The 26,053-nt window shown below is 44.9% G+C and overlaps 2 protein-coding genes across 2 annotated transcripts in view; one reads left to right on the forward strand and one right to left on the reverse strand.

Moving 5' to 3' along the window:
• INSYN2A (inhibitory synaptic factor 2A) overlaps window positions 1-25,211 on the reverse strand; it is a 39,148-nt gene extending 13,937 nt beyond the window's left edge. The window contains exons 1-2 of the mRNA XM_077126401.1: window positions 23,686-25,211; window positions 4,000-4,071 (exon numbers count right to left, since the gene is read on the reverse strand). Of these exons, the coding sequence (XP_076982516.1) occupies window positions 4,000-4,071; window positions 23,686-24,860 (1,247 nt within the window). The 5' untranslated portion in view covers window positions 24,861-25,211. The remainder of the gene's footprint in view (window positions 1-3,999; window positions 4,072-23,685) is intronic.
• The window catches only part of DOCK1 (dedicator of cytokinesis 1), a 564,538-nt gene that overhangs the window by 244,693 nt on the left and 293,792 nt on the right, over window positions 1-26,053 (forward strand). The window lies entirely within an intron of this gene.

Here is a 26,053-nt window from a genome sequence, read left to right on the forward strand (position 1 = left end):
GTCCCTTTTGTCCCACCCTTCCCTTTTTTTGGGCAAATGCGAACACTGGAGGCAGTTCCTTATCCCACGGTATCTACAGCTGTTAGCCACCAGGGCAGAACTTGAAAGACCCCGAGTCTTCTGAGAGCCAATCCAGTTTTCAGTTCACTCTGTCACATCAGACCTTTGCATTCTCCCCCCCCACCAACATGCGGCAGCACTCAGCCCGTCCTTTCTCAAGACATGCTGAGGCCAGTACAAGGGCTGATACTCCCTCCTAAGAGGCTTCCCTCTTGTCCACCATGACCCTCTGCTCTCACTCCTCGAGCTGCCTGCTAACCAGTAGGTGGACTATTTGTTCCTGGTCTTGTTTATGCCATTTGTCCTCATTATTGAAATTATGTCATTTATTTGAATACTATTTAACCAAAGAAATATAAGACACAGGAGAATTGTCATTTCTGTGATATAGATGCTTAGGAAAGAGGAGGGAGATTAAAAAAAAAAAAAAAGAACTGAGTTTGAAAAAGGTGTGAGCAAATCAAATATGCACCAGAAGGGTTCTGAAATCAGATCCTGTCACAAGAGCTTGCTGCGCTTTCAAGAAAGAAAAATAAGTGTGGTTTATAGAAAGATAGATGGACTCTCGGAGAGGCATTGCTGTTCAAAAACACACACACCTGGGCCTTACCTCAAAAGACTGGCATAACTTTAAATTGCATAAATGAATAATTTCAGTCTGTATGTAAATAAGATGTTTAAGTTGGCTGCGTGTCGTCTGTGTAACTATCCCCTTTGTCTGATGTGTCGGTTAATGTAGTCCTGGTCCGCAAGTAAGCCGCTTCCTCGCTCATTCCTACAGACCTCAGAATGCTCTTGTCCAATATCAATAACCAACATAAAAATAACTGTTAAATTTTAATTAATGACAATATAAAGTGATGGGAAAACTGGGAAATGGAATTTGATACGCTATATATGTTCATCTGGAAAGTAACATCACTATCTTTATTGAAAAGTCATTGGAAAACTCAATGCAATCGCAGAGACTTTGGGAGCAGTGGAGCCCAGTGGGATGCTTTTGCTGAGAACGTACTGTTGACCACTCTAAAGGGAGAGATTTTTAAATACTTTGAAAAAGAAATCTACAACTGCACCTTCTCCCTGGTGCCACCTCAGCCCCGGCATGCTTTGCTCACTTGGAGGGAGCTGGCATTAGAGGTGGGAAGGCTGTGGTGTGCACTGCCTGTCTTAGGAGGCGGGAAGGCTGTGGTGTGCACTGCCTGTCTTAGGAGGTGGGAAGGCTGTGGTGTGCACTGCCTGTCTTAGGTTTCTGGAGATCAACATCTCCAAACCGTGATTTCCTTATAGTCAAGCCTTCAACGCCAAGGCCTCTATGAGTAGACGTGCATTTCCCCAGATCATACGAAATGACCCAGGGGAGCTCCGTGGCTTGACCCTCTACCCAGTGAACCAGCCCTGTACTGGAACATTCCTACGGACACATGCAGCCCTTTGGGAAGTGGGCTAGTGGCTGGCATGTGGGAAGTCCTATGAAATGCTGGTGGGCCAATTCTAAATAGTAACTGCTCAAGATGAATTCCTGCCCTTCACAGACAAGCTAAATCTCCTTTCATATCACTTTTTTATGGAAGTTACTTGGGAACTTGAGCTAAGTTTATTTTAATTACTTTGGTTAAGTTGGACAAGGTGCTAATAATTCTTTTTTCAGTCTCCCACAGATTGTTTTATAGGCTTAGGCTGAACAAACTCACTCTTTCTCTGAACTTTCTCTGGAGATCTCTGCCTGCTTCTAGTTTGTCGTGTTAAAAGACGGGATGAACTTTTGCTTCCAAAGAAAGAACAGTGGAGGTGCCAGCCATTCTCCTTTCTCCACTTCTTTTTCCAATTGACTGATGTCAGGGAAGGGTCACTGTGCCTCACTTGCATCCCTTCTCATCCACACGCCGGCGGCAGCAAAACGATTCCTAGTTAGCAAGCTTCTCTGAGAAGTTGCCATCACTGAGTTTAACTTGGAGAAGTTCTTGAAGAAAACACTTGCAAAGACAAAAGAAATTGTGATGATTTCCCCCCCGTCCTCATGGGCAGTAGCAAAGAACAATCCAATGGCGTGGCACAGAGGCTGCTGCAGAGGTCATGGCTCCTGCCAGGAGGGCCCTGTGCCCGTGACTTTATAAGACCTTGGGCTGGTGCTAGCTGCAGTCTGGCAGGCTTTCTCAGCCTTGGTGATACTGACATTTTAGGCTGGGTAATTCCTTGTTGTGAGGGTCAGCATTGGACACTGCAGGATGTGAAGTAGCAAATTTGGCCCTTGGGCATGAGCTGCCAATAGCATCATCCCCATATGGGACAACCAGAAATGACTCCAAACACTGTTAAGTGTCCCTTGGGGAGCAAAGTCACTTGAGACCCTGTGCAGTGAGGCATGTGCTAACGTGGCACTCTGTGCTTATCTCTGCCTCGGCACTGCTTCTGCTTACTGCTGACAGGTTCTGCAGGTGACCCAAGGCTGCTTTTAAAAACCCGGGACCCTGTCTGGGATACTGGGCTGTGACTGCTGCTGGAGGGCTGCAGCTGTGCTTTCCCTCAGAAGAGGAATCTGGTGGGTCCAAGACTATGTGACCTCAAGCTCTTTGCTCTGTGCTATGTGCTTGGCTCCCCTCACCATCTCTGCCTTCTTGGCGCAAAAAATGGTAACATGAAGACCTTTTTATGCTGGTTTGAATCTGTCGTGTACCCCAGAAAAGCCATATTGTTGAATCCTCATGGGGGGGGGAATCTTTTTTATGGTTTCCGTGGAGATGTGTCTCCACCCATTAAAAGTGGGGTTGCTTACTGGAGCCCTTTCAGAGGGAACCATTTTGGAAAAAGCTTGAAAGCCACCAGACCCAACAGAGCCAAAAGAATGGACAGAGCCCTGGAGAAGCCACTGGAGATTTTTGGAGAGAAAGCTAGCAGATGTCGCCATGTGCCTTTCCAGCTGAGAGAGAAACCCCGAATATCACTGGCCTTCTTGAAGCAAGATACCTTTTCCTGGATGCCTTGTTTTGGACACTCTTATAGCCTTGCCTTAATTTGGACATGTTCATGGCCTTAGAACTGTAAACTTGAAACTTATTAAATCTCCCTTTTTAAAAGCTGTTCCATTTCTTGTAGTTTGCATTCTGGCAGCTTTTGCTGCCAGAACCCAGGGGTGTTCTGGGGGAGGGGTGGATTCTTTACACCTTTTAGATGTGCAAATATACATCTATAATTGGTTTTTGAATAACCTGCTAGAGCAACTAAAATTATTCTTTAGACTTACTTTTTAAAACAATGAGCTAGTTCATAATACCTCTTATGCTTTCATTTTTTGTTTGCATAAAAATTACATTCTTGCAGAAAGAAGAAAAAATTGGTAACCACTCTGAAGGTTGTAACCGTATCTTAAAATCCTAAGTTACTGCTTAAGACCTGACATAGTTTTGGTATTACAGTGTTTCTGCTGGATTCTGGCATCTTGTTGATGGCTGTAATATGAACAAACCTCACATTAAAAAAACATGTAGAATCTCTAGGCTGGGAATTCTGTCCTGAAGGATATGTGTGCCCGATCTTCCTGAGTTCCCTGGAAATAACTTATATATTTGGTGTGAACGTACATACAGTACGGTTCCAAAGCTTTGATCTATGCCATCTGAAGGGCTTGTACTTCATAGCCTTTCCAGAACACACAGACAGCTCCTGGCTATCAGTTGTGAGGAAGCAGGCCATCAAACTTATAACCAGTTCCTGAAAACACGAGGTTGTATTTGCAAGATAAATGGGTTCAAGCCCTGCCTCATCCCACGATCATATACCTGGGTTCTGGTACTTAGAGAGAGTTACGAAATACGGTCAAGTGAGGCCCTTTACTTTTTGGTCCGTGTCAGCCTCCCAGCATGTCCCCACCTCTTCTTGCATTCGTGGGTAAACATCATTTGTCACTCATAATAAAACAGTGGGAAGAGGAGAACATACCTATAGATAATACATGCACTGTTTCTGCACGTGTCACAATTAGCTGTGTCTTGCCCAGTCCGATATGAAAGCCTACAAGATAAGAACAGGAAAGCATTACAAGCGGTGGCCGGTGGTCACTGGCCTTTACAGAGCAGACGCCTCAAAGCAGACGCTTTCCCACTGCCCTTCCTGGTCATGCTGATGGAAACTGACTCACGTGTTGTTCCCATTTTGCTCCTGCCTCGGCCCTCACTGTCCACAACCAACGCAACGTCTACGGCTAAGATGATATTTCAGTTGAATTTAGAATTGTGAACATAAGCTACTGGGCGAAGTCAATAACCTGATTTTGTTATGAGCAGAGGGAATTGGGGGATATTTCATTGCAGCTTTATATTTACGGTGCTTCCAAGAACTTTTGAGGAAAAACCAACCATGGGCAGGCTGACTCCATGGCTTGTTTGGGCCCTGCCACCTCCTAGCCAGCTAGGACGGGGGTCTATAAGCTTCGGCCCACAGGTTAAAGCCCGCCCGTCTCTTGTTTTTTGAACAGCAAGCTAAGACCGGCTTTTACAGTTTTAAATGGCTGAAGAAAAGCAAAAGAAAATGAGTATTTCGTGACACATGGAAGGTATATGAAATTCAAATTTCAGGGTCCAGAAAGAATGTTCAGAATTTTATCAATTAAAAAAAAATTGTGAAAATTCTAAGTTCCTACACAATAGCCTTGACTTTGCCTTTTGTGGGCCTACAAATCCCAAAATATTGACTCTGGCCTTTTAGAAGAAAAGTTCCCCGACCTCTGTGGTGCAGTATCATATTGCAGTGGCGGGGTCTTCTGATTTACTCTCTCTGGCTATATTTTCTAGTGAGTTTGGTCAGCCCTCTGAGATAAGGAGTATTGTGTGTGTGTGGGGGGGGGTTATAAAAATAATGTTAGGGTATTTTTTGGAGTATATCATGTACGTTTATTTGAATGTCAAGGTTTGATGATGAGGATTTTCCGTCTGCATTGTCCTGAAGATCTCTCAGCCTAGCTACTTCAAGGAACTTGTTTGGGAATGATCAAACAGCGCTCCTTCTATCAATTTGGCCTCTTCCTGTCTTTCTCTAACAAGCAGGTGTATTTTTTTTGCATATTTTTTGCATATTATTTGTACCCAGAGCCAAACATGATAACCAGAATCTGTTAAATCTGTGGCAGGGGAAAAGCTTCTATCCGAATTGGCTTATAAACTCTTTGGGGCCAAATTTACATTTATAGTCACTCAGCATCGTAATACTGTGCACATAAGGTTTTCCGTCAACATTGATAGTCAATATTTTTTATCACCTTCGCTATGTCAACTTCTCTTATGTGCACCATAGATTTTAAATTGAAAATAACTTTTTTTGCGCTCCTGATTATATTTTGCATCACATAAACATTTGACAAAAGGATTTTCTACTCCATGCATGATGGTCTCAGTTGGCTTTGCTAAACTCAGACTCGACCTGAGTTCTGTGCAGCCTATTTATTAATCAAGTGGCTATATTTTGCTCCACAGTTGTTGCCAAGCATTGTCTGTGATTCCTTAGGTTTGAACAACAATTGGAATCACAGAATGGCTGCATTTGTGTTGACATTTGTCCCCCATTGCTTCCCATATCTGGGCAGCTTTGGACACCCACATTTCATTCTTCCCTTGGCTTTGTCAGGAGGGGCAGAATGAACCATCAACACACGACACCTTCCCCTTTTCTTCAGGTCTGGTCTTTTTGCTTTCTTTGCTCTTTCCTCTTGATGACATGCTCCAGGACATTCCTCCTGAACCTTCCCACCTGGCTCCTGATTTGATGACCCTATTCCAAGTTTCCTCCCCTTCATGACCTTGGCTTACACCTTCTTTGTCTCTCCATGCCAGAGAGTATACAGACACTTTTCTCCTGCCAGATTATTCTTCTAGAGCTTGTCCTCACCTGATTTCTGGTTGAGGGCATTTGGCATAGCGAAGTGCTCCAGCTGACATGCTAGATGTGGAGTGTGTTGTCTAGTTCTTGGGCCAGGTTGCAGATGAGGCGCTGCTCTACTATGGCATTGAGCAGTGCATGAAAACCCCTCAGATGGAAGAGACAGAACGTAATAATCTTCTGTGTGTGCTAGTCGAATCTGAAGTTCAGGCTCTTAAAAGAAAGGGGCATTTCTTTATACTTATCTGAGGGACACATGTTTTTGGGCTCTGAGGAAAGTGTGAATTTCAAGCATGGAGAACCTTGCTGTTCAGGACGCTGGACAGATCCCCGTGGAGCCTCTGCAACACCAACACTGCCTCGCTAGCCAGTATCTTAGATTTTCCAAGTGTCTCACTTACATTTTATCCCTGAGTCCTCAAACCAATGATGATATCCTTATTTTGCAGAGGAGATACAGCAACAAAGCAGGTCCAGGATGTCATTATTCTCTGACTCCAGGCTTCTGATGACCCATGTTGTTCTGCTCGTACCTTGGGATTGATGTTCCGAACTAAGAATGACTAGTGGGTTGGGACAGTCAGTGAATCCAGCAATGAGAGATCAGAGGCTTCAGTATCTAAATGTACATTAGGACTCTCTCCAATATCTTGGAGTTCTTCAGTTAGACATTGATGCTTTTCAGCAATTGCTGTGAAGACTCTATTCTCGTCATCTTATAAAAGCAGAGTTTTTCCTTCTTAGAGTCAGTAAACGAATAGTTATTAAGTGTCTACTAAGTGTAGGCATTATTCTGAGTACTTGAGAGACTTCTGTGAATAAGATAGGGACCCTGTCCTCAGGGAACACAGAGTAAATTGAAAGAGGCAGATGAGCCACACATGAATGAATGAATGAATGAATCGTGAGACAAGTTTTTATATTGCTAAGTGTCATGGAACTATTGTGAAGGGGTGACTTTGGCTTTTCCTCTCAGGAGGTGACACATGAATAGTAATCAAAAGGCAAGTTATTTGTCCAAAGATTAAGGGTTGAGTGTTCCAAACAAAAGGGCCAATATGTGTGAACATCCTTCAAGGGGAATGATGTTGGCATGTCTGCAGAACAGAAAAAAAGGCTCATGTAGCAAGAAATGCGTGAGAAAAATGGGAGAAGAGGGAGGTCAGGTCAGATCACGTAAGACTGGGAGCTATTTGGACATTATTTTGATTTAATGGGAAGCCAGTATAGTGTTTTCCTTGTAGGTGGTAGAAAAAAAAATGGCATAGAAAATACTTTCTCTTGACTTTTATTCCCATTCCTCTCCTCCCACAACAGCACTTTCATTCTATTTCCTTTCTTTTGCTTCTTTTATTTCCAACACGTTCTAATTCATGCAAACTTAAAATGTGCCATGGTTTGGTTGACATCTGCTGATAAGAAACAAATATGTCATCTTGGAAATCTCTCTCTGATCACTCCTTTTTAGCTAATTTAGAAGAAAAACTGGTGGTCCATCATATCTCCATCATGTCTGGGAAACAGATCCAGGGCCTCATTGCAATGAACTTTTCTTGGGAAGACTCTTGAGTAGGTTTCTAAGGTTTTGTTTAAAGGAATCCAATGTTTGGCATCCATACGTATGCTTTATAGAAAATATAGGTCAGTGAGAGATTAATTTGTGGGCAAAATTTCAAGTGTTGACCTTAGGTCATAGGTTGCCTCCTGCAGTTGTCAATCTGGGTATTCCTGCTAATATAAAGTATGATGGTATACTGAGTCAAAGGCTTAACTGTGTGGGTAGCCCATTGTTCTTATTGTTTTTTATAATCCATCTAATTGTCCTTGGAGCTTCTAAGATGTAGGACTTGCCTTCCCTGATACTCTTTAGGTCGCATTAATAATAGCTCTGGAGCATCTGAGTGAGTGTGTTATCCAAATACAGATGAAGCAGAGAAGCTCTTTCTACAGGTCACAGAACACAGATGTGCAGTTATGAAATTTCCCTATTTTTCCCTCCTCAGCTTTGAAACAAGTCATAAAACAAATGCTTGGAATGATTATTTTTCTAGACTGCCCTTATCATGACGAACAGCAGTCCAGAAACTCTGGATAAGTGGAGTAGGTACTCCTTCTTCAGCAACAGTTAAAGTCGAGATTTTTTGTGGATTAGACGTTTAGGAAAGAGAGAGTTTAGGTTAGTGGGGTAAAAGTCGTGGAGAAACAATGTCTCGATAAAGGAAATTACAAATTTTAAGTCTTCCAAATTAGTTGCTACATTTATAAAGCTCTCTCCCTCTTACTTTTTGAGGAGTGCATACCTTATATATAGGTTTATAATCCCACATGTCTGACATGATACCTGATACATTCTTGGGGTCCAGTAAGTATTGATTTAACTTAATAAATACAGTCATTCTTGGGTTTTCATATTGAAGTTGATAATAACAGCGAGTTCCAACTGAGTGCACATAAGATAGTAAGAAGTATAGATTGTAAAAAGCTCTAGGCTCCACTTTTCTGTTAATACGAGCCCCTCTGGGCCCTAATGACAAGCATGCTCATTTTACATGTGATTTATTAGTGCATTTTTGTCTGTGGCACTTATCCTATTATTATATTTCTATTATTCTATTATTATAGTTAGTCGTCCTTGGTCAGTGTTTGCTGGTCTTTCAAAGCTTTGAAAAACAGCATGGAATTCAGCACAAAGGACAGCGTCAGGAGCCCAGGGTGTCGTCTTTCCAGGGCTTTTTCTTAGACCCTGGTCATCCAGGATGCAGTTCTGAGTCGGGGGGGCTCTAAGCCTCCTCTAACCCAGCGGCCTTGCTTGATGCTGTTTGGACATGAAAGTTTCAGTGAAACTTTCATGTTTCACTGAAAGTTGAAGGAGGCTAGACACGAGTTAGACATTATTAGGGATGTGAACGTGAAACCTGTGACGTGTGTAGAAGTCATTCAGGGCCTGTTAAAGCAGGGCGAGCTGGAGAAGCTAGTTGTACACTGACATTTCAGTGTCCAGTTTTTGAATCCTTTGCAGCTCTACTTTGAATTGAATGAGATATTTTCACAAGACCTTGCTCCATGCAAAAAAGAAAGTAAAATTGGTGTGGTTTATGGAAGTGTAGTTGGAGCACCCAGATTCAAAGAAAACACCTATACCTTCTCTGTCGTGTCCTGGAAGCCTCAAGGTTAACTCAGCCTGCAGTGCATCAGGGTTTCTAGCTACCTTATCCTTTTACAGTAATCTGCTCCAAGTCTTCAGTTGATGTTAAAATTCCAGAACATACAAATGTACTTTCATATGATGATAAAAAAAATCAACAATTTAGATCTACAAGTCTTCAATTATTCCTACTGAGAATCATTAGAAAAAGAGGCATGTAGGAGTAGAATTAAAAAAACAACAACATTAGCAAGCCTTGGCAGAGCTTGGGCAGAATTTTATAATTGATAAAGGAAGAAGAAAGGACGCCCACTTTAGCCTCAGCACTGCACGCCACGTCCTGGGAGGCAGGGTGGATGGGGGTGACACATGGCATCTGCTTTTCCATCAGGGCCCCCCAGGGAGATCTAAGATAGCACAGCCCCACAGGGCAGGAGAGGCTGCTGAGAATGTCACAGAAAGGTCACCCAAAGCTTTCTTCTCTGCCACATATTTAAGCTGCTCAGAGACTTTGAGACCTTGAAGACGGACAACGTGGAGTCAAAAAATTAAAAGACATTAATTGTTTGGTTAAAAGGTCAGGAAAGGGGGGAAAAGTCTCTTACTGTGCCTGGTATCAGAAGCAAAGGCCGACAAAGTTATAAGTATCTCAGAGAAGAAAGGGTGGCAAATGGAAATTGATTTTATGGTATCTAATATTAATTACTGCTGTTGGAGTATTGTATTCACTTGAATGGCTGTTTCTATTGTCCTGCTTTAGTATATGTAAACACTTTTTAAATCCTTCTATGGGTTCACTCCCAGACACAGTTCTTCAATCCTATTGTCTCCATAAGGTCATAAATTATCAACAGAAGAGACAAATCTCCTTTCACTTTCCTGGGTGACTGTGGACAGCACATATGGATGTGTCGAGTCTCAGTGGTAGATTCAAAAGAACATCCTCTCCTCCGCTGTATCACACGCGTGTCTGTGCACGGAGCTTGGGCTGCTCCCCTGAAGCTCTGCTTTGTCGCCATGCCAGGGAAAGCCAGTGACCCAGTTGCTAATTTGCTGCTCTTTTAAATGGCGTGCTAATTTTCAGCAGTCTCAGAGTGTCCAGCATGTGAGGGAGTGGCATTTTGGATAATGCTAAGATCCAGGTGTGACCTGTTAAGTGTGGGCTTCAGAACACGAGCTACATAGGGTATTGGGATTGTCAGAGTGAATTAACCCAGCAGCTGCGTCCCAGGGCTGCACAGCACACTCTGCTAGAATTGGTGGTTGCTGCAAAAATGAAAAAAGGCTCAGTCTCTGCTCTCAATGATAATTTTATGCAGTTGTTTAATTTATTCTCTTAATTTTGATCTCTCTTGTTCTTTCAGCTTCCTTACCCGGTGCCAAAAATGTTTTCTCTTCCTCATCTAAGCCCAGGTTTGTGCTCCAGCTGTCCTTTCTTGATAACTAAGCCATCATTTATGTCAGCATCTTAAAGGGCTCTTTCCCTTAATAGTCTCAAAGTGATATTAATTTGAAGCATAAAATGATATCACCACTATTGGTGGGAGAAATTAAATTTCAAAAAGTAGTCAAAGTCAGCTGTTTCCAGTGCCCTCCTATGTTTTAAGGACACTCCCAGCAGTGGCTTGTCCCTGTTTCTAAGAGTCTTCACTGGCAATTTGCCATATTATGCCCTAGAAGAATGGTGATTTCATATAGCAGCTCTTCAGTAGTGAAACTGAATTTAAATACAATGCTTTCCCCATTTATTCAGGGAAACTCAATTATATCTGTTTTAAGCACATGACTTTTTATGTGCCAGGGTTCAGGGATCATCTAAGTCAAGTTACTCAAACCAATATGAAGTCAGTTTTCCTACCAAACTCCAAGATCACCATTAGTCAATAAATAAATCCACAGTCCTGGCTTTTCCCTAGAGATGGTGTAACCAGTTCCGTTTCCCTGGCAGCTGGCGAGCCCACCTGTTAGCCTCTATTAGGTGAGCAGTGCAGACCTCTTGGAGGCCAAACAAGTTAGTGGTGCTAAAAAGTGAGATTGTGTTTTGAAGCCACAGAGTAACACTGACCCCCAACTTCTGCAAAGCTCTGTGGCATCCTTGCTTTCCCATTTCTTTGGGGTATCTAAGTGGGGTGAACATTTTGAAGCCTACACAGCCACCTTGGCTGGTATCTTCGGTATTCTGTAGAGTCATATCATCTGCTCTTGAGGTCCATTTGGCAGGCTCTCAATGACGCTCCCCTGCCCACTTCCCTCTCCAGAGCACCCATCAGTGTTGACATGGTCCACTTTGTATTTATCTTTGCTTGGCCAGCCAACATCTGGCACACCAGTCACAGAAAAGGCAGCAATAAAGGTTCATGCAAGCATGAATGATGGAATGAAAGAGCAAATTAAAAAATTATTTGGGAAAGTAACTCTGAGCAGATCTCTAAGAGTTGGTTTGATCTCTTTTCCAGTGAAATGTAGCAGCTATTTCCTGGCATTTAAACACATTTCTAGACAACTCACATCTCCTGTTTCTGCCTAGTACCTTGAATATGATGTAACAGATGTTGGTTGTATTAGTACAATCACTAAAATCATGTATGTCTAGAGAATTGTGAACAACAATGATTAGAAATGACATAACTGGTTTCTCTATTCTTCTGTCCTTTTGTCTGTAGATACAGGGTCACATGGTTAGGCCAATGGCATTGACGATTCTCCCCCCTATTCATCTAGGACTTCTTTTTTGAAGAAAGGGCTCTCATTGAGTTGAAGTATATCAAACACCAGTTCTTTTCCACACACAATCATGCAACTTCCATGAATATGAATGTGTATGCCCCAAATACTCCTTGTATCATTGAGATGCTAGTTGACTATGGTCGACTCCACTAAGGAAGAGAAATGTAGTTCCATGTTAGACCTCAGAAGGTGTATCCTTGTAAGAATATGATGGTGAGCTTTTATAACACTTTAGCTGAGGCGCAATACTGCTTAAAGGGCTTTTGAGGGCTAGCCTGGGGACCCCAATACCATGGATAAATCTGGCCTGTTGGCAAGTCTGAACACATTACTGAGAAATGATTTTTTAAGAGAATAACCCATTCATAAGTTGAGCTGCATCATCTTTCCATGTGTCTTCATCTTACTTAAATTTTTCAGCAGTAGGATGAAGTTCTCAAAAATTGTACATGCCCTATTCCCCCAGAGCCAGGAATGAAATGTTAACCCTGGAAGAATCAGCCCCCTACATGCCACCTCCATGTTATTTTATACCTCAGATGCTTTTCAATAATCCTGTTTATTTCTACTACATGTTCTAATTATGGACCTTAAATTAGCTAACTAACTAAATAGCGTCCTGTGCTTGCATGTTCATGATTCATTGAGTGTTTGCTGAGTGTCAGGTCTGTGCATGGCACTTTGCTAGAGCAGCATTTGCTTGAATGATAAAAAAAATACAGATGCTTAAACTCTAGAGGACATACTGTCCTCGGATGAAGGAATTGCTTGTATTTTAAGGAAGGAGGGCTGTCTCAATTTGAAAAGTGATACTCCTTTTGTGTGGCTGTGCCTAATGCTTATTCAAAGCAACATCTTTGGGTCCTGGCCCAGCTTCTCTGATCCCCCCTAGGCAGATCTCAGCATGTTCGCCTGCAAATTCCTCTGCACCCTCTTTGGGCCTCCCCTACAGATCATTCCAAATCCTAGTGGATTGTCACGCTCATTAGGTGCCTTCCTCCCATTTGATTGAGAGCATCTTGGGGCCGCGAACATGTCTTCATTCTCCTCCATGCTAGTTAGTTTCTTGCTTTCCACCGAGCAGAGTTTAATCCGTGCATCATAAATGTGCCTTTCTTTCAGGACTGATGGAACGTTTACTGCCCCGTGCTGCCTTTCTTCCCTGCTTTGACCCTTTTTCACGACATTTATCACCATGGGATATGCCATAAATTGTACTTAGTTATTTAACTTTTTGTCTGTCTCCCTCTATTAGAATATAAGTACCTCGAGGGCAAAGAAAAGTTGTTTTCTGACAACTTTTCTTGTCTTTTTGTTCCCTGATGAATTTTCAGTGCCCACCTGGTGGTCTGACATATTTAGTGGGTGCTAAATACATATTTTTTTTTTTGAAGAAAGAATGAAAAATCTGCAGGAATATCATGGTGGGTTAACTGGTAAACACCATTTTGTTTCTGAAAAGGAAACTAGGGCTATCAGTTCTGTGATGTTCCTAGCTTGATCAGGGGAGAACATCTGTCTGTAAAGTGGTAACATGATCCCGTTTTAAATTTCCCCAAAAGTATATAAGGTCAGTCATCTTCTATTTCTCACACGCAGTTATTGAAATCAGTGGCGTAGTCTATATCTCATCCAGGCTCCAGTCTTTATTCCAGAAGCAGTCCTGGTTAACCGGTTCCAATGAGAAACACCCCAAGAGACTCTCGCTTTCTTTAGATGGTGTTGACAAATTACGTTTTATTGGCCTCACAGCTCTCCAAATGTGGTGACACTGTAATCCTGGCGAGGCTCTGCCTAGCAGGGAAGCTTCTGTTGCTTGTTTTCATGACAAAGAAAATTATAAAGTAAAATAATAAGGGTGCTTGGTCACATAGCATCTGCAGCTAATGTAAAGATTCAAACCCATGTCGGGTCTTGTCCCCTGCACCCCACAGCTGTCATGTGGTGACCCCTCTGTCTGTCTCACTGCAGCATGGTGTCCCTGTTGTCTGGCCCCTCCCTAACACTCTGTCCCACCTTCTACTTTGCTTTGCTTTACACAGAGCCATGTGTGGTGAACAAAATGGAATATATTATTGTTGTCTAGACATTATTATTATTTTTAAAAATATATGCAGGTTTGGTCAGAGACAAATACAAGCAAGAAACCCTATTATTATGTATTATGGCAGTATCCTTTTTCTTTCCCTTTAGTGTTCTTTGATCATACGTTTATAATGTGACAAATCATAATATATAAAAATGAGGAAAGTAACTATCTTGTCTGTGGTCTGCCTGGTTATAAAGGGTTAAAGCTTTAGTTTCATTTTCTTTCATACATTCGTGAAATCAAGGAGGTACAAAGTTGCAAATGGTGATAATCGTGATGCAAAGACATCACTTGCCTTGGAGGCAACCAGGAAAACAACTTTTCAGGGATGAGCTGAGGCTGAGTTGATTAACTGGTTATCCTAGAGGAGAGATAAAGCCTAAGCTCTAATTTATTGAAAATTAATGAAAATGAATTTTGGTGGCACCGGCAACCAAACTAGAATGAAAATACAACTGTGAGCATACGGTATTAAAAGAGATTTTCCTTCTGGGCTGCCAGTTTTTTTCCAGCTCTAGTATTATCACATATAGTATAATTTACAGAGTTTTAAATTTGAAAGCAATAATAGTTAGCATTTCCCAGTGGTTCTTATGGTAAATATCCATAGAGACTTTTATCTTTTATTTATCATTTTTGATGTGTTTCTTTATACTGGCTTAGTTAACAATTTTAAATCAGAACTTATTCTTCTTGAAGCTTTTGTGCTTTGTTTCAGAAGACTGGTCTTGCATTTATTTGTTAAATAAATGCTTCAGAGCTCTTTTTAGCTGAAGTGTGAAATCTTTAAATTTCGGTATGATCATTTGTAAAACTCTTGATGTCCAATTACGAGACTTTTATCTGGAAAGAGAGCTTAGTGCTGTAACCAATCAGAGAGCTATAGAAAAACTTGTATTCCTTTTTTGGTGAAAACATGTCCAGTTTTAGATCATCTTTTCCTCTGAACTCAATTCTCTCAAAAGCCCTTTACCAATTTGGCCGTGAAAATGCATGTAAGGTTTATTTCTCTACCTATTTAAATTTTTGCCCATCAGATTGTTTTTCACCTGAGTTTGGCCGTGCCTTTGAGGGAGCCGCTCTTGGTGCAGGTGGGCGTGAAGACCCTGAGGCCCAGCAGCCTGTGCTCACAGATTGATTTCTGGGACCTGGGACCTGGTACTTACAAGACAATTATCAATGGTTTTGCTTTTCTGAAACCACCTTACAGAATGGATTCTTCTTAATGACTACCAGTCATTTAAGAGATCTTTTATTCTTGGGATCCCTTGGAGTGATGACCTCTATTCTGCCCAGTTTTGGAGGTAGGCTTTCTTCAGAACCCAGATTAGCTGTAGCCCACCCCTGCCTCGGGCCCCATCAAATTGAAAGAGAACCCAGATTGGCAGCAGGAAATTCTGTTCTGTAATCCTGTGCGATCATACCACATTTTCCATTGTCAGGGGAGGGAGAGGACGGGTATGGAGGATCTCAGATGTGAATTATGGCTAGGCCACTCCTCACCAGCCTCCTGACCCGGGAGTTCTTCCTTAGCATATCCGAGTGTTCATTTCCTCATGGTGACGATTCCTACCTCCGCAGTGTGATTTTGGGGAACAAGGGCAGGATATAGCTGGCATATTGGAGGGGCTCAGAATAGGTGAGTTCTGTTGATGCTGTGCCCAGAGGCCTCACCAGCACTGAACTCTCCCACAGATCGAACGGGAAAGGGAGTTCACATAATTTTGCCTAGCTTAGCAAAAATTGTATGGGATATAAAATATATATATATATGTTTGAAAATGAGAACTTGCATTTCATCCTTTTAAAGAAAATCTGAGTTCTGGGACACAGATCCATAAATTCCATAAATGTCCATGTCATGCCTTGGATTGCTCAATTTTATCTGCAAATGGGCTGTCTGAATTGCCTAGTGGCTTAGTGGGGAGACTTTTATTCACCTACCAACTTAAAAGGCTCGGGAGGTATTTGAAATCTCTTTTGGCATTCCACACAGGAAGATTACTTAAATTACATTTTCAAGTATGTGTGATACCTACATGGAGCCCAAAGCAAGAATTTGAAATGCGTTTTCTAGTCTTACAAACATATTTTGATTTACTTTTCATATTAACGATGGAAAGCCTTATTCTTTTTTAAGAATTTTAAAACCATGTTTACAAAATTACATTCTATATACATATATAATTAATTCTATATACATAGAAGCTACAGAAAGGCTCACCACCAGCCTCTGAATTAAATGAACTAAATGCTAGAATGAATAAAATGTGTGCTCCCATTTCAGAGTCATAAAACATGGTAACTTATACTTGGACTTTCGGACTTGAATGTTTTATCTCAAATATATAAATGCCATTAGCTGCAACGTAAAAAGACAAAAAGTAGATTCTCTGAAAACTACTCAAATGACTGGCACCCTGGAGGACAAAGGTTCCAGTATATGTAGCTGTGGTAGAGACGAAGAAATGAGAAAGTGTCCAGAGGGAAAAAGAAGATATGAGGGTCAGTATATACATTTTTTTGATGGAGATTGATAGAGAGGATTCATGTGTTTTTTCCCTCTAAACTTTTATGTATTTTTTAAGGTAATGGTGGAATTGTCATGTTCCAGGACATCTCTGTGGAACTGTGGAATTTGTTCTTACAGCAGAGAGGAGCCTTTGAGGTACATCCTTTCACTTGGACCTTCTTACTTTCATATGGGAATATGTAGCTCAAGGCTGGGTGAGGATGAGATAGGACTTGAACTTAAATTTCCTGTCCTCTGTTGTCACCTGCCACATCCATCACACCAGGTGCACATGTCCTGCACTTTGCTCTGAGAACAAGTACAATGCTGGATGTCTGCATTCCTTAACCCTCAACCCCTCCTAAACCCCAGAAATAAACCACCTATGTAATAAACCAGGAACATCTCTCTGCAGGTGGTCAGCTGTTTTTCATTTTTCTTCCTGGAATTTTAGCACTTGGAAGGTTGCTACCCGGTAACAAAGTTACTTTGCAGGAGGTAATTTTTATTGAGTGCAAACAGTCTGGGGAGTAGCTGAGATACTGCTCCTTCTGTATTTCATTTAATTTCCCATAAAAGCCCATGAGGCAGATGTTCTTAGTTCTTTCTTACAGAGGAGGAAGCTGAGGTGCAGAGAGGCCAATAGCCTCTCCCAGGTCACAATAGGGGCGGGGTGGGGCCGTGCTCCCACTGAGGACCGGCCACCGGCAGAGCCATTGAGACTACTCTCTTCCCTGCCTAATTCTCATTCTCATGGAAGGATGCGGTGCACAGGAGGCAGAGCTCAGCTGCTGAACTGGAATGCCTTAAATGTTTTGGGTTACTTGCATGTGGAGAGAGAGACACCACAACTGACTTTTTCAGGAACGTTAGAAAATGAAGTGCTGACATTTTCATCCCGTTCAAACAGGGAGTGCTCAAGGACCAGAGCACGCCTGGCAGGGAGGAGAACCTTGCTGCTTCTGATCTGGCTGCCAAGCCCTCTTTTCTCCCTGCTCCTCTTATCCCCTGCTTTCTGGGCCATGTGTGCCAGATGCCTGCAAAGGCCCCACACAGCCTTCCAGGGAAGAACCCCAAGGGTCGTTCGCGGGAGGCCAGAGGCAACAGAGAGACTGCCTCCATGCCACCCACTTCCCCTCCTGGACATTTGGCCATTCCCAGCTAACCAGGCACAAGACTGGTCTCAATTAAGAGGGTAAATGTCGGCAAGAGCGACCCATTCATCTGTCTGCAGGATGCGCTGCCAAACTGACATGGGATCGCCTGTTGCCCTGCTTTCCCCTCGGCTCCTGCGGTTGGGAATCTGGGAAAGTTAGTTAAGGTTGAATCCACTGTCGAGACCTTCGTGCTTCCTCGCTGCAGCATGGCTGCCGGGGTGCACAGGCGTCCATGCTGGCTCTTTCTGCTCTGCGACATAAATTGTCCTCTTATGTACCCTCCATAAACGTGATGCAGTTTTTATTCTGTTTGGGCATGGGTGATAAGAGTAAACTGAGAGAGATTTCTCATCCTCTGACCCGTCTTTCTGAGAAGCACCCAACTCTGATTCGTCAGTGTGCAGATATAGATGAAACAAGTATATCGTTTCTATACTGCTAGCACCAGATATCTAGGTTAAAGCAAGTCATCACATGGTGTGTTCTGAGATGACCTGTTCTTCCTGCTGGTAGCCAGGTGAGACTGTTTTCAGGTTTTCAAGCAATGCTGCCATGTATATATTAATAAGATATATCTTATTATATATATATAATCTTGTGTGCACACACACACATCTCATTCCAAAGTTGGACCCCAAAGGTTGTGTAGGCCAGTGGGTCACTGGACATGAGCTTAAATGAACTGCACACCAGCGCCCTGTGGACACCTTAGAGGCTCGGCCTGAATTGGCGTGGCTCATGTCCCTGCGCCGCCTGGTGCTCACCACTGAGGTGATGCTTGGCAGAAGCCTTCGCTTAGAACCCCTGGGCCTTTGGCAGGCATACATCCTGGACTTCCCTGGACCCATATTCTGCCCTTATTTTCAGTAATGAAAGAAAATGAGTAAATGGGGTCGCTATATTTATGAGGCAGGATAGCAGGGGTCAGTCAACCAGGGCCTGTGCAGCTGAAATCTGGGCTCCACCTGGTTTTGTAAATTAAGTTTATTGGGACACCGCCGCACTCATTTACACATTGCCCATGGCTGTTCTTGCAAAACAGCGGCAGAGTTGAACTGCTGAGACAGAGCCTGTGTGTGGCCTGCAAAACCTAAAGTATTTATTATTTGGCCTTTTACAGAAAAAGTTTGCTGGGCTCTGTCATATAGGAAACTGACCCTGATACCCTGCAATGAACAGATCCCTGTGAGCTGAGTCCTGACCTCTTAAGCATGTATCTGCCTCTGCTCCCTGTCACTGTGGGGGTCCCTCGTTTGGAATGATCCTAAGGGAAAGGTGTTGGGTACCAGCCTGGGGTAGGTCCCAGGTCTCAAAGCCACTGTGCCACCCTGAAAGATCCCCTGAACTCAGGGGGTGTCTCTCGGGCTCGCCTTTCTTCTCTCCACCATGCTGTGCCCTGGACTTAGCGTGGCCGGACCATGATGCTGTTGAGAAACACCGTGTCCTCTCTGAGGCTGAGGAGCTGACAGTGATGCCCCGGGGAGGGGGTGAAGGACTAGCTGTGAGCCCTGCTATAGGCTCTTAGATGCCTTTGGTTGGTTTGCTGTGTAGCATTTTCTTCTTTTAAGCCACATTCTCACATTTGCTCCAATTCGGTACAACCCATGAAGCCACTGAAGCGTCAGGATTTCAGCTCTGCCTATGGCCCGTGTTTAAAGACCTGGAGTGGCCTAGACCCTGCAGCCAGCATCCCCCCTGCCCTGAGGGCCCCCCCCCCCCACCACATACATGGCATCCCTCCAACCCTGCAGGTAACAGCGAGCAGATGCTCGGGGACACCTGAGTGCTAGAGCCTATTGCCCTCCGGCCAGTGCCAGATCCTGGCCTCATGTCTCCAGGCCACTGGCAGGACCTCTCACATCTTCAGCTCTTCTCCAAGTAGCACAGCATCCTTAGGCTGCTGCCAACCAGTGGACAGATCACACAATAAACACGTGGCATGCACATCTCAGGAGCCAGCAGAGCTGTCTCCACTTCGAGGCACAGTCACTGGCGAGCACGATATCCCCTCACAAGCCTGACCTGTGAGTCAGAGGGATTTCCAGCCCAGGGATCCCGTGGCCGCACTGAGGATCATGCCCATCACAAGAATTTCTTGGGGTTTCGATTCATGCCCATCTGCCCAGTTCTCGGTCTTCAATGACTACATCAGTGGCTTGATGAGGTAGGCTGCATGACCCTGACCTTCCTGGGAAGAGACATGAATACTTCCCAAAGCTCTGAAATATGCAGGATAACTCTTGGCATTTTGGCAAGTGGAGGGACCAAAGACCATGCACACCATATAAAGCGGGCACTTTTCATGAATTGCCCAAGTGTTTTACAGGGGACTAAAAGGCATGACTTTGGGTCCTTTATGCACATCTACTTACATAAGGAATGCCTCCTTCTGAAATGCTCAGTTAAGGGATGCCCTTTATTCAGGGCCTACTATATCCCAGAATGTCCTCGGAGCTTATAGACACTCTCTTGAATATTGTACCATGCCCATTCGATAGAAGACAAAACAAACCCACTGAGATTAAGTGACTCGCCCTAAGCTGAAAGCATTCCTGCGGAGGCCTTTCAGAAATCTACACAAACAAATGAGATTAATTAAAGAGTCTCTTATGGAAAATAATCTGGAAGATACTGGAAGTGGTCCCTGGCCAGAGCCACAGAAATTCTGACAGATGGAGTAAGAGCTGGGTAGAGCTTGCCTGACAAATGCAGACTCACTGGCGAGAAGAAGTCCTCTTTACAAAGGTTACACATTCAGTAGGTTTCAAGAAGCATGAATTGCCCCATGGACTCTGGCCAAGTTAGAGAAGGAGTGGCTTCCCTAGCTCTATCCTAACATCTTAAACAAACACAGGTCACCACTCTTGCCAGGCCTGGCTCGAGCCTGGAATGAGATGCAGAATGTTGGGTGAAAGTTTTATCATTTTACTTCAAAGGTTATGACTCTGTGGAGTACACAGCCCTCTCCCCAAGGCTCCTCTTCATGCCAGTAAGATTCCATATAGCAGGGCCCTTTATCGGGCTTTATCGGGGAGAGGAGCTCTCCTTACGTACCTTCTGGGCCTTCTCCAGCGGCTAACGGGCTTTACAATATGTTCCAGGAAGAAGCTACTGACATTTTAACTTGGTCATTACATTTGCTGTAATAATTTACCCAGAGTGAGTTTTTCAGTTTTCTACATGCCACAAAAACACTTATTTACAAAACCACTCATTTCCTACTTCCGACGGAGTACATAAGGGAACAGCCCTGTGAAATCCCCATTCTAATCTCCTTGTCCTGGAGCCTGTGCACAGCAGTTCAGGAGCAGAGAGTTAAAGCTGCATGAATTTAGGGAGCCTGCTAGAACAGGCCATGGGGGGAGGAGTTACACCTGGACATCAGCCAGCGCTGCTATTGTGCTGCTACCTGCTGCTCACCTCACCTGGGTTCTGCTGGACCCAGGTGCCAGCAGGGGAATGGGGAACGAGCTTGCCTCCTGCCTGCCCCCTCCAGGGCTGCCACCCTCTTCTGTACTCAGATGTGGAGCCAGTGGAGGGAATTTGATTTCAGGCCACATTAATGCCCCTGAGTATTGAGTAAGGCAGCACCCTCAAAGGTGGCCTTGGAAGTTGAAGCCACTTGATTCATTGTTCTTTGAGTCCACACGGCTGAGAAGGAGGTGGAAATTAAGGCTCTTAGGAATAGAAGTGGGGGTTCACCAGGGCATGGACATGCCCATCTATGGAGAGGTGGTCTCTCGTGGGTGACAACTGAATGAAAGCTTGTTTTCAAAATGAAATCATCCTTTTGCCTTGATGTCATCCAGGATTTAGGACTGTGCTATACTAGAGGTACCAGAGTGAAGAACTTTTTGTAATGATGGAAATGTCCTGTGTCTGTGCTGTCCTGGGCAGTGGCAGTAGCCACATGTGCTCCTGAAAACCTGAAATGTGGCTAGTGCTGAATTTTCAAGTATAATTTCCCTCAGTTTGAATTTGGATTTAAGTAGCCACATGTGGTTAGTCATTCCTAAACTGGACAGAGCAGCTGAGTTCTTCCAGGGACTGGTTGGGACAGTCTGTGCTGAGGGGGGGTGTGTGTGGGGGGGACACATTCCTCAGCTGGACTCAGCTTGTGGGGGCGGAGTGGTCTGCACTGGCCAGGAGTGCCACACTTGTGCCTCTGCAGCCATCCCGTGCCACCTGCCAGGGGCTAGCCAGTCTCAGGTCTTCCCTCTCCTCAGTCCCACTGCAAGAACAGGTGGCCCATCTCTAGCTTACAGGTGAAGAGGTGGGGGCACCCACAGGGGTGGCCCTTGCCAAGGCTTCAAAGGCAACACACCACCTGGACCCATCTCTCTTCCTGTAAGGATGGTGCTCAGAGATTCCTACTGAAAACGAGGGCCCTGCCAGTTCTGATAGAATAAGCCTCCTGGCTGTCCTTTCTTGGGGTGAACATGGGTGTTGGCCTTTGGGGGTTTCTGTGCAAGCACCCATTCAGTATACACAGTTGATTTTACCTTTTTTGGTAAATTATATTTCTCAACCAGTGATGCCGCTGTCTTTCTGTTTCATTATCTGGCTTAAGGCAGTGCCCGCTAGATCAAAGTGAGTGACTGGGTCCCCATTTGGGCTTCACATTTTTCTTTGGGAAAGTGATCAACTGATCAACAAACTCCTTATATACCCACCCTAGTGTGCTGCTTTTGGATATATCTATATATATACACACTCAAATTTAAATGGTTGAAATGGGATGAAAATGGAAATGCAAACCCAAAATTGAACATGTCCTTCAGGAAGCATTCTGTGGTGTTAGCTTACCTACTAATCGACTGCTAGATTACTTGACACCTGGCCAGTGTCTCTCTGCTTAATGGCATAGCCTGCAAACAGTACTATGTAAAGAGGACGCAGCGGTACTGGGGATTAGCTCTATCTGCAGCTGGACCACCAGTGTTAAGCCAGAGAACCCCGAAGCCAAGGGCAGGCTCTCCACCAGGCCCTTTGCTTCTTGAGCCAGGGCTTAAGTCTCACTTGCTGCCTCACAACTTAAAAGGCTACTTCTTTGCCTGCTGTTAGCAATAAGCAAACCCTGAGTCTAACTCAAGCTCAGGGAGGTCTGCGGCCCTGGCAGGACCTGCTGGCTTACCTTCATGCTGGCTGACAGCTCAGTTAAGCAGGGGCCTAGCAGCCCACGAATCGCACATGCCTATAGGATACTGTCTCAGCTCCAACCTCCAGAATATGGGCTAAAGGGAATGCAGACAGCCTCCAGGTGCGGTGGGAAAGAAGTCCTAGATGCCCAGACAAAGGCTTACCAGCCACGGGCACTGCCTCGAGGAGCAAGGGGGCAGAGCAGCACAGGCTGCATTCTCTACCCACCCAGTGCATGACCCATTCCCCTGCAGGCTTCCTAGGGAGCTTGAGCGATGAGGTCCTATCTTTAAAGCTGCTGTGCAATTTAAACGTCAAAAAGATGGTAAATGAAGTTAAGCCAGCTGTCATCAATGCCAGGCAGTACTGGCCGTGACCAGGACATCATTTCCACAGCCCACCGGGACATCGGGCAACCCATGGGAGGAGGTGTCATTGGCCTAACCAAACAAAGACATAGTCTGCGAGGGGTGGGTACTGCTCATTTGAGTTCCACGTAAACAAAGAAAACCATACCGTCTATCGCATAAAACCCTGTGCAGCCCTGAAGACAGAAGTTATTCCGGTTATAAACAAGTCAGCGCTTCCTTTTCAAAATGCCATCTGAATTCGTTCTCTTCCCTCCTATAATCCGATTTCTAAGAGGCAAATGGCTTTGTATTTGGATTACAGAGTCTGGGTTGGCATACTTAGTATATTTTATTAATATCATAAACCTTTAGTCTCAGTAGATAAAAAGGGAAGATTTATCAATTCATTCAAAATATAGGTCGCGTTTTGAATTCAAGGCCAGGCAGGTGAACACCAACCAACAAGCCTGTCTTGAAGGTGAGGATGGCATGAAGAGAAACCATTGCCCCCGGCACCTGCGGCATCCGGAGACTGTAGGGTGTCTACAGCCATCCTGTCTCGTTATGCCTGGGGGCTTCAGGGCTGCACACGGCCCCGAGGGCGAGAAAGTCAAGACATGCGCGAGCATACGTACCCTTCGCGGAGAGCCTCTCCTTTCTCCAGCTCCTGAATGACCCCCAAGAGCACTTTGATCGTTTCCTGGCTTGAACTGATCAGGTTCTCCATCATCTGAAGCTGTGCTTTCAGGTCCCCCACTTCCGGCTGAGGCACGATTTGTTGGCATTCTCCACCCATCGCGACGGCCACGTGGCCAGGCTGGCCTTCCCCCCCGGGTGGGGCTGGAGCCTGCGCGGCCCTCTCGCGGCATTCAGGGGCCGGGCACTGCCGCGGGGGTGAGCAGGCCGGGGCGGGGCCTGCCTGGGCCTGGAGCCCGTTCAGCTGCGCCCCCCTCCTCCGCTCCTCGTCTGTCCCTGCCAGCCAGAGGGCCCACTCGCTGGCCGCCGCCGAGTTGGACAGGGCAGGCTCGGGGGCCTCTGCACGGGGGAGTGGTGCATACACGGCCGCCACCTCCGTCTTAAACAGCCTCGCGTGGGCCGGCCGGCCCGGCTCCTCCGTCTCCGGCGTCCCTCTGTCCGGCCTGGCTTTCCCGTGGGGCTGGGGGTCGGGCTCTATGGAAGGGGGCCGCGTTGAGTTCTGCAGAGGCCCCTCCCGGCAGCTGTGCACGTCGGGGCTCTTGCACAGCTCCGCGCAGTTGAGCCCCGCGGGCCGCTCGGCCGCGTCCACGTACTCATTGGAGTGGAAGCCCACGGCCGGCGGGGTCTGCACCCGGGCAGCCGCATCCGTGGGTCTCGCCTCGCCTCCCTCTTTGGCGTCGATTAGAAACCCATTATTTTGACTTTTGAAGGGATCCGCGGCGGGGAGGCTTTTGAGATGCCCTTTCTTGCGGTCCAGAGGGAAGGTCTGGTAACACTTCTTGAGGTCCGGGGAGGTCTGCACGCCGGTGCTCCTGGTCACGTTGGGGATGGACCGCCGCGCGGGCACCGTCATGTACTTGCGGTACGCGGCTTTGTGAGAGGCGGGCTTGGCCTCCCTCTTCTCGCCCAGCTGCCCCGCAGACAGCTGGAGGTCCCGCTGCTCGCTCTGCGCCTCGCAGATATCCTTAAAGCGCACCTGCAGGGCTTTGTTGCGTTTTTTAATCTGCCGATTGGGATCCAGGGCGTATTTCATCTCCAGGGCCAGAGAGGCAGCTGGTTCCACTTCGCTCTCCGAAGTCGTGAGTACGCATTTGCCGGTTTCCTTACTGACCATGGTTCCTGCACACAAGAAACGTCAACAAGATGTGTCAGTGGGACAGAAACACACATGCAAACGCAGGCACTACAAACTTTTAGCCAAAATTACTGCTGTGTGGTTCCTAATGATTTTCAAAACAGGTGAGGTCAGCCTTTATGTTAAGGAAAATCAGACAGGCAGAGAACTGCTAGCAGGCACAGCTTGAAATGTTTCTCAGATATTAAAGCCTGCTTGCTTTTCCATGTGAGATACACTTTTTTTCTTCTTTTGATGGTAATGCATGTTTCCCCATTAGACAAACCTGTTTTTACTACATTCATCAAGAAACCCAACGAGGCTGCTGCTTCTGCTTTGCAAATTATCGTTTCATACGCACATACAAACTTTCAAGGCAGATGGTTTGCCAAATGCAACTTGTTTGGTTTGGGTTTTTACTATTTTTTAAGGATGACATGATTAATCTATTATTGGAATCCAAGAGAATTGCCGCTTTGCTCTTAAAAACTTACAAAGATTACAGGTGTCCCATGCAGATAAGTGTGAAGTGCACTAAGTGGATGAACTGAAATATATATATTTATGTATAAGCTTGCCCATAAGGATGCTGTGGGATAATTAATGGTAAAGGATAAAACTTGGGGTGTGTGGCTGCTCCTAAGAGGTTAACACCAGCCATAAAAAGAACTCGGGTTCCCCTGCATCTCCAAAGGCAGTGTAAGCAACTTTTCTCCTTTATTCAGTGGGAAGTGGTATTTGGAAATACTTTTTGTCTATAAAGACAAATTATTCACTCTAGAATCAAGTTTTGTGTTTTGATCGCAACTTCTAAAAAGGAAGACAATGGTGGTTGTTTCCGTACTTAAAATCCTGAAAGAAAATAAAATCATATGGTTTTATGTTAATCATGCAAATTCATCCTGAGTTGAATTATTAAATGTAGCTAAAAAGATGCAGGTGGCCAAAAATTCCTCTCGGGGAATACCAGTGGGGTAAAATGGCTTCACTTTTATTTGGCAGATTCACAGCTGTTTATTGCACATGGAAGAACTTTCTTGAGGGCTAAACTGAAAGCAAGAAAATATAGTTAAGTATGTTGTCTGTGAGTTAGCATTCTCTAGTTTTCCTTGTGTTTGAGAAGAAAACAGATGGGAGGAGTCATGGGTTTGCAGGGTTTGGAGGGAAGTCTCCAGAGAGGCAGGGATGGATGT

The sequence above is a fragment of the Tamandua tetradactyla genome, chromosome 13, assembly GCF_023851605.1.
Source record: "Tamandua tetradactyla isolate mTamTet1 chromosome 13, mTamTet1.pri, whole genome shotgun sequence".
Lineage (NCBI taxonomy): Eukaryota > Metazoa > Chordata > Mammalia > Pilosa > Myrmecophagidae > Tamandua > Tamandua tetradactyla.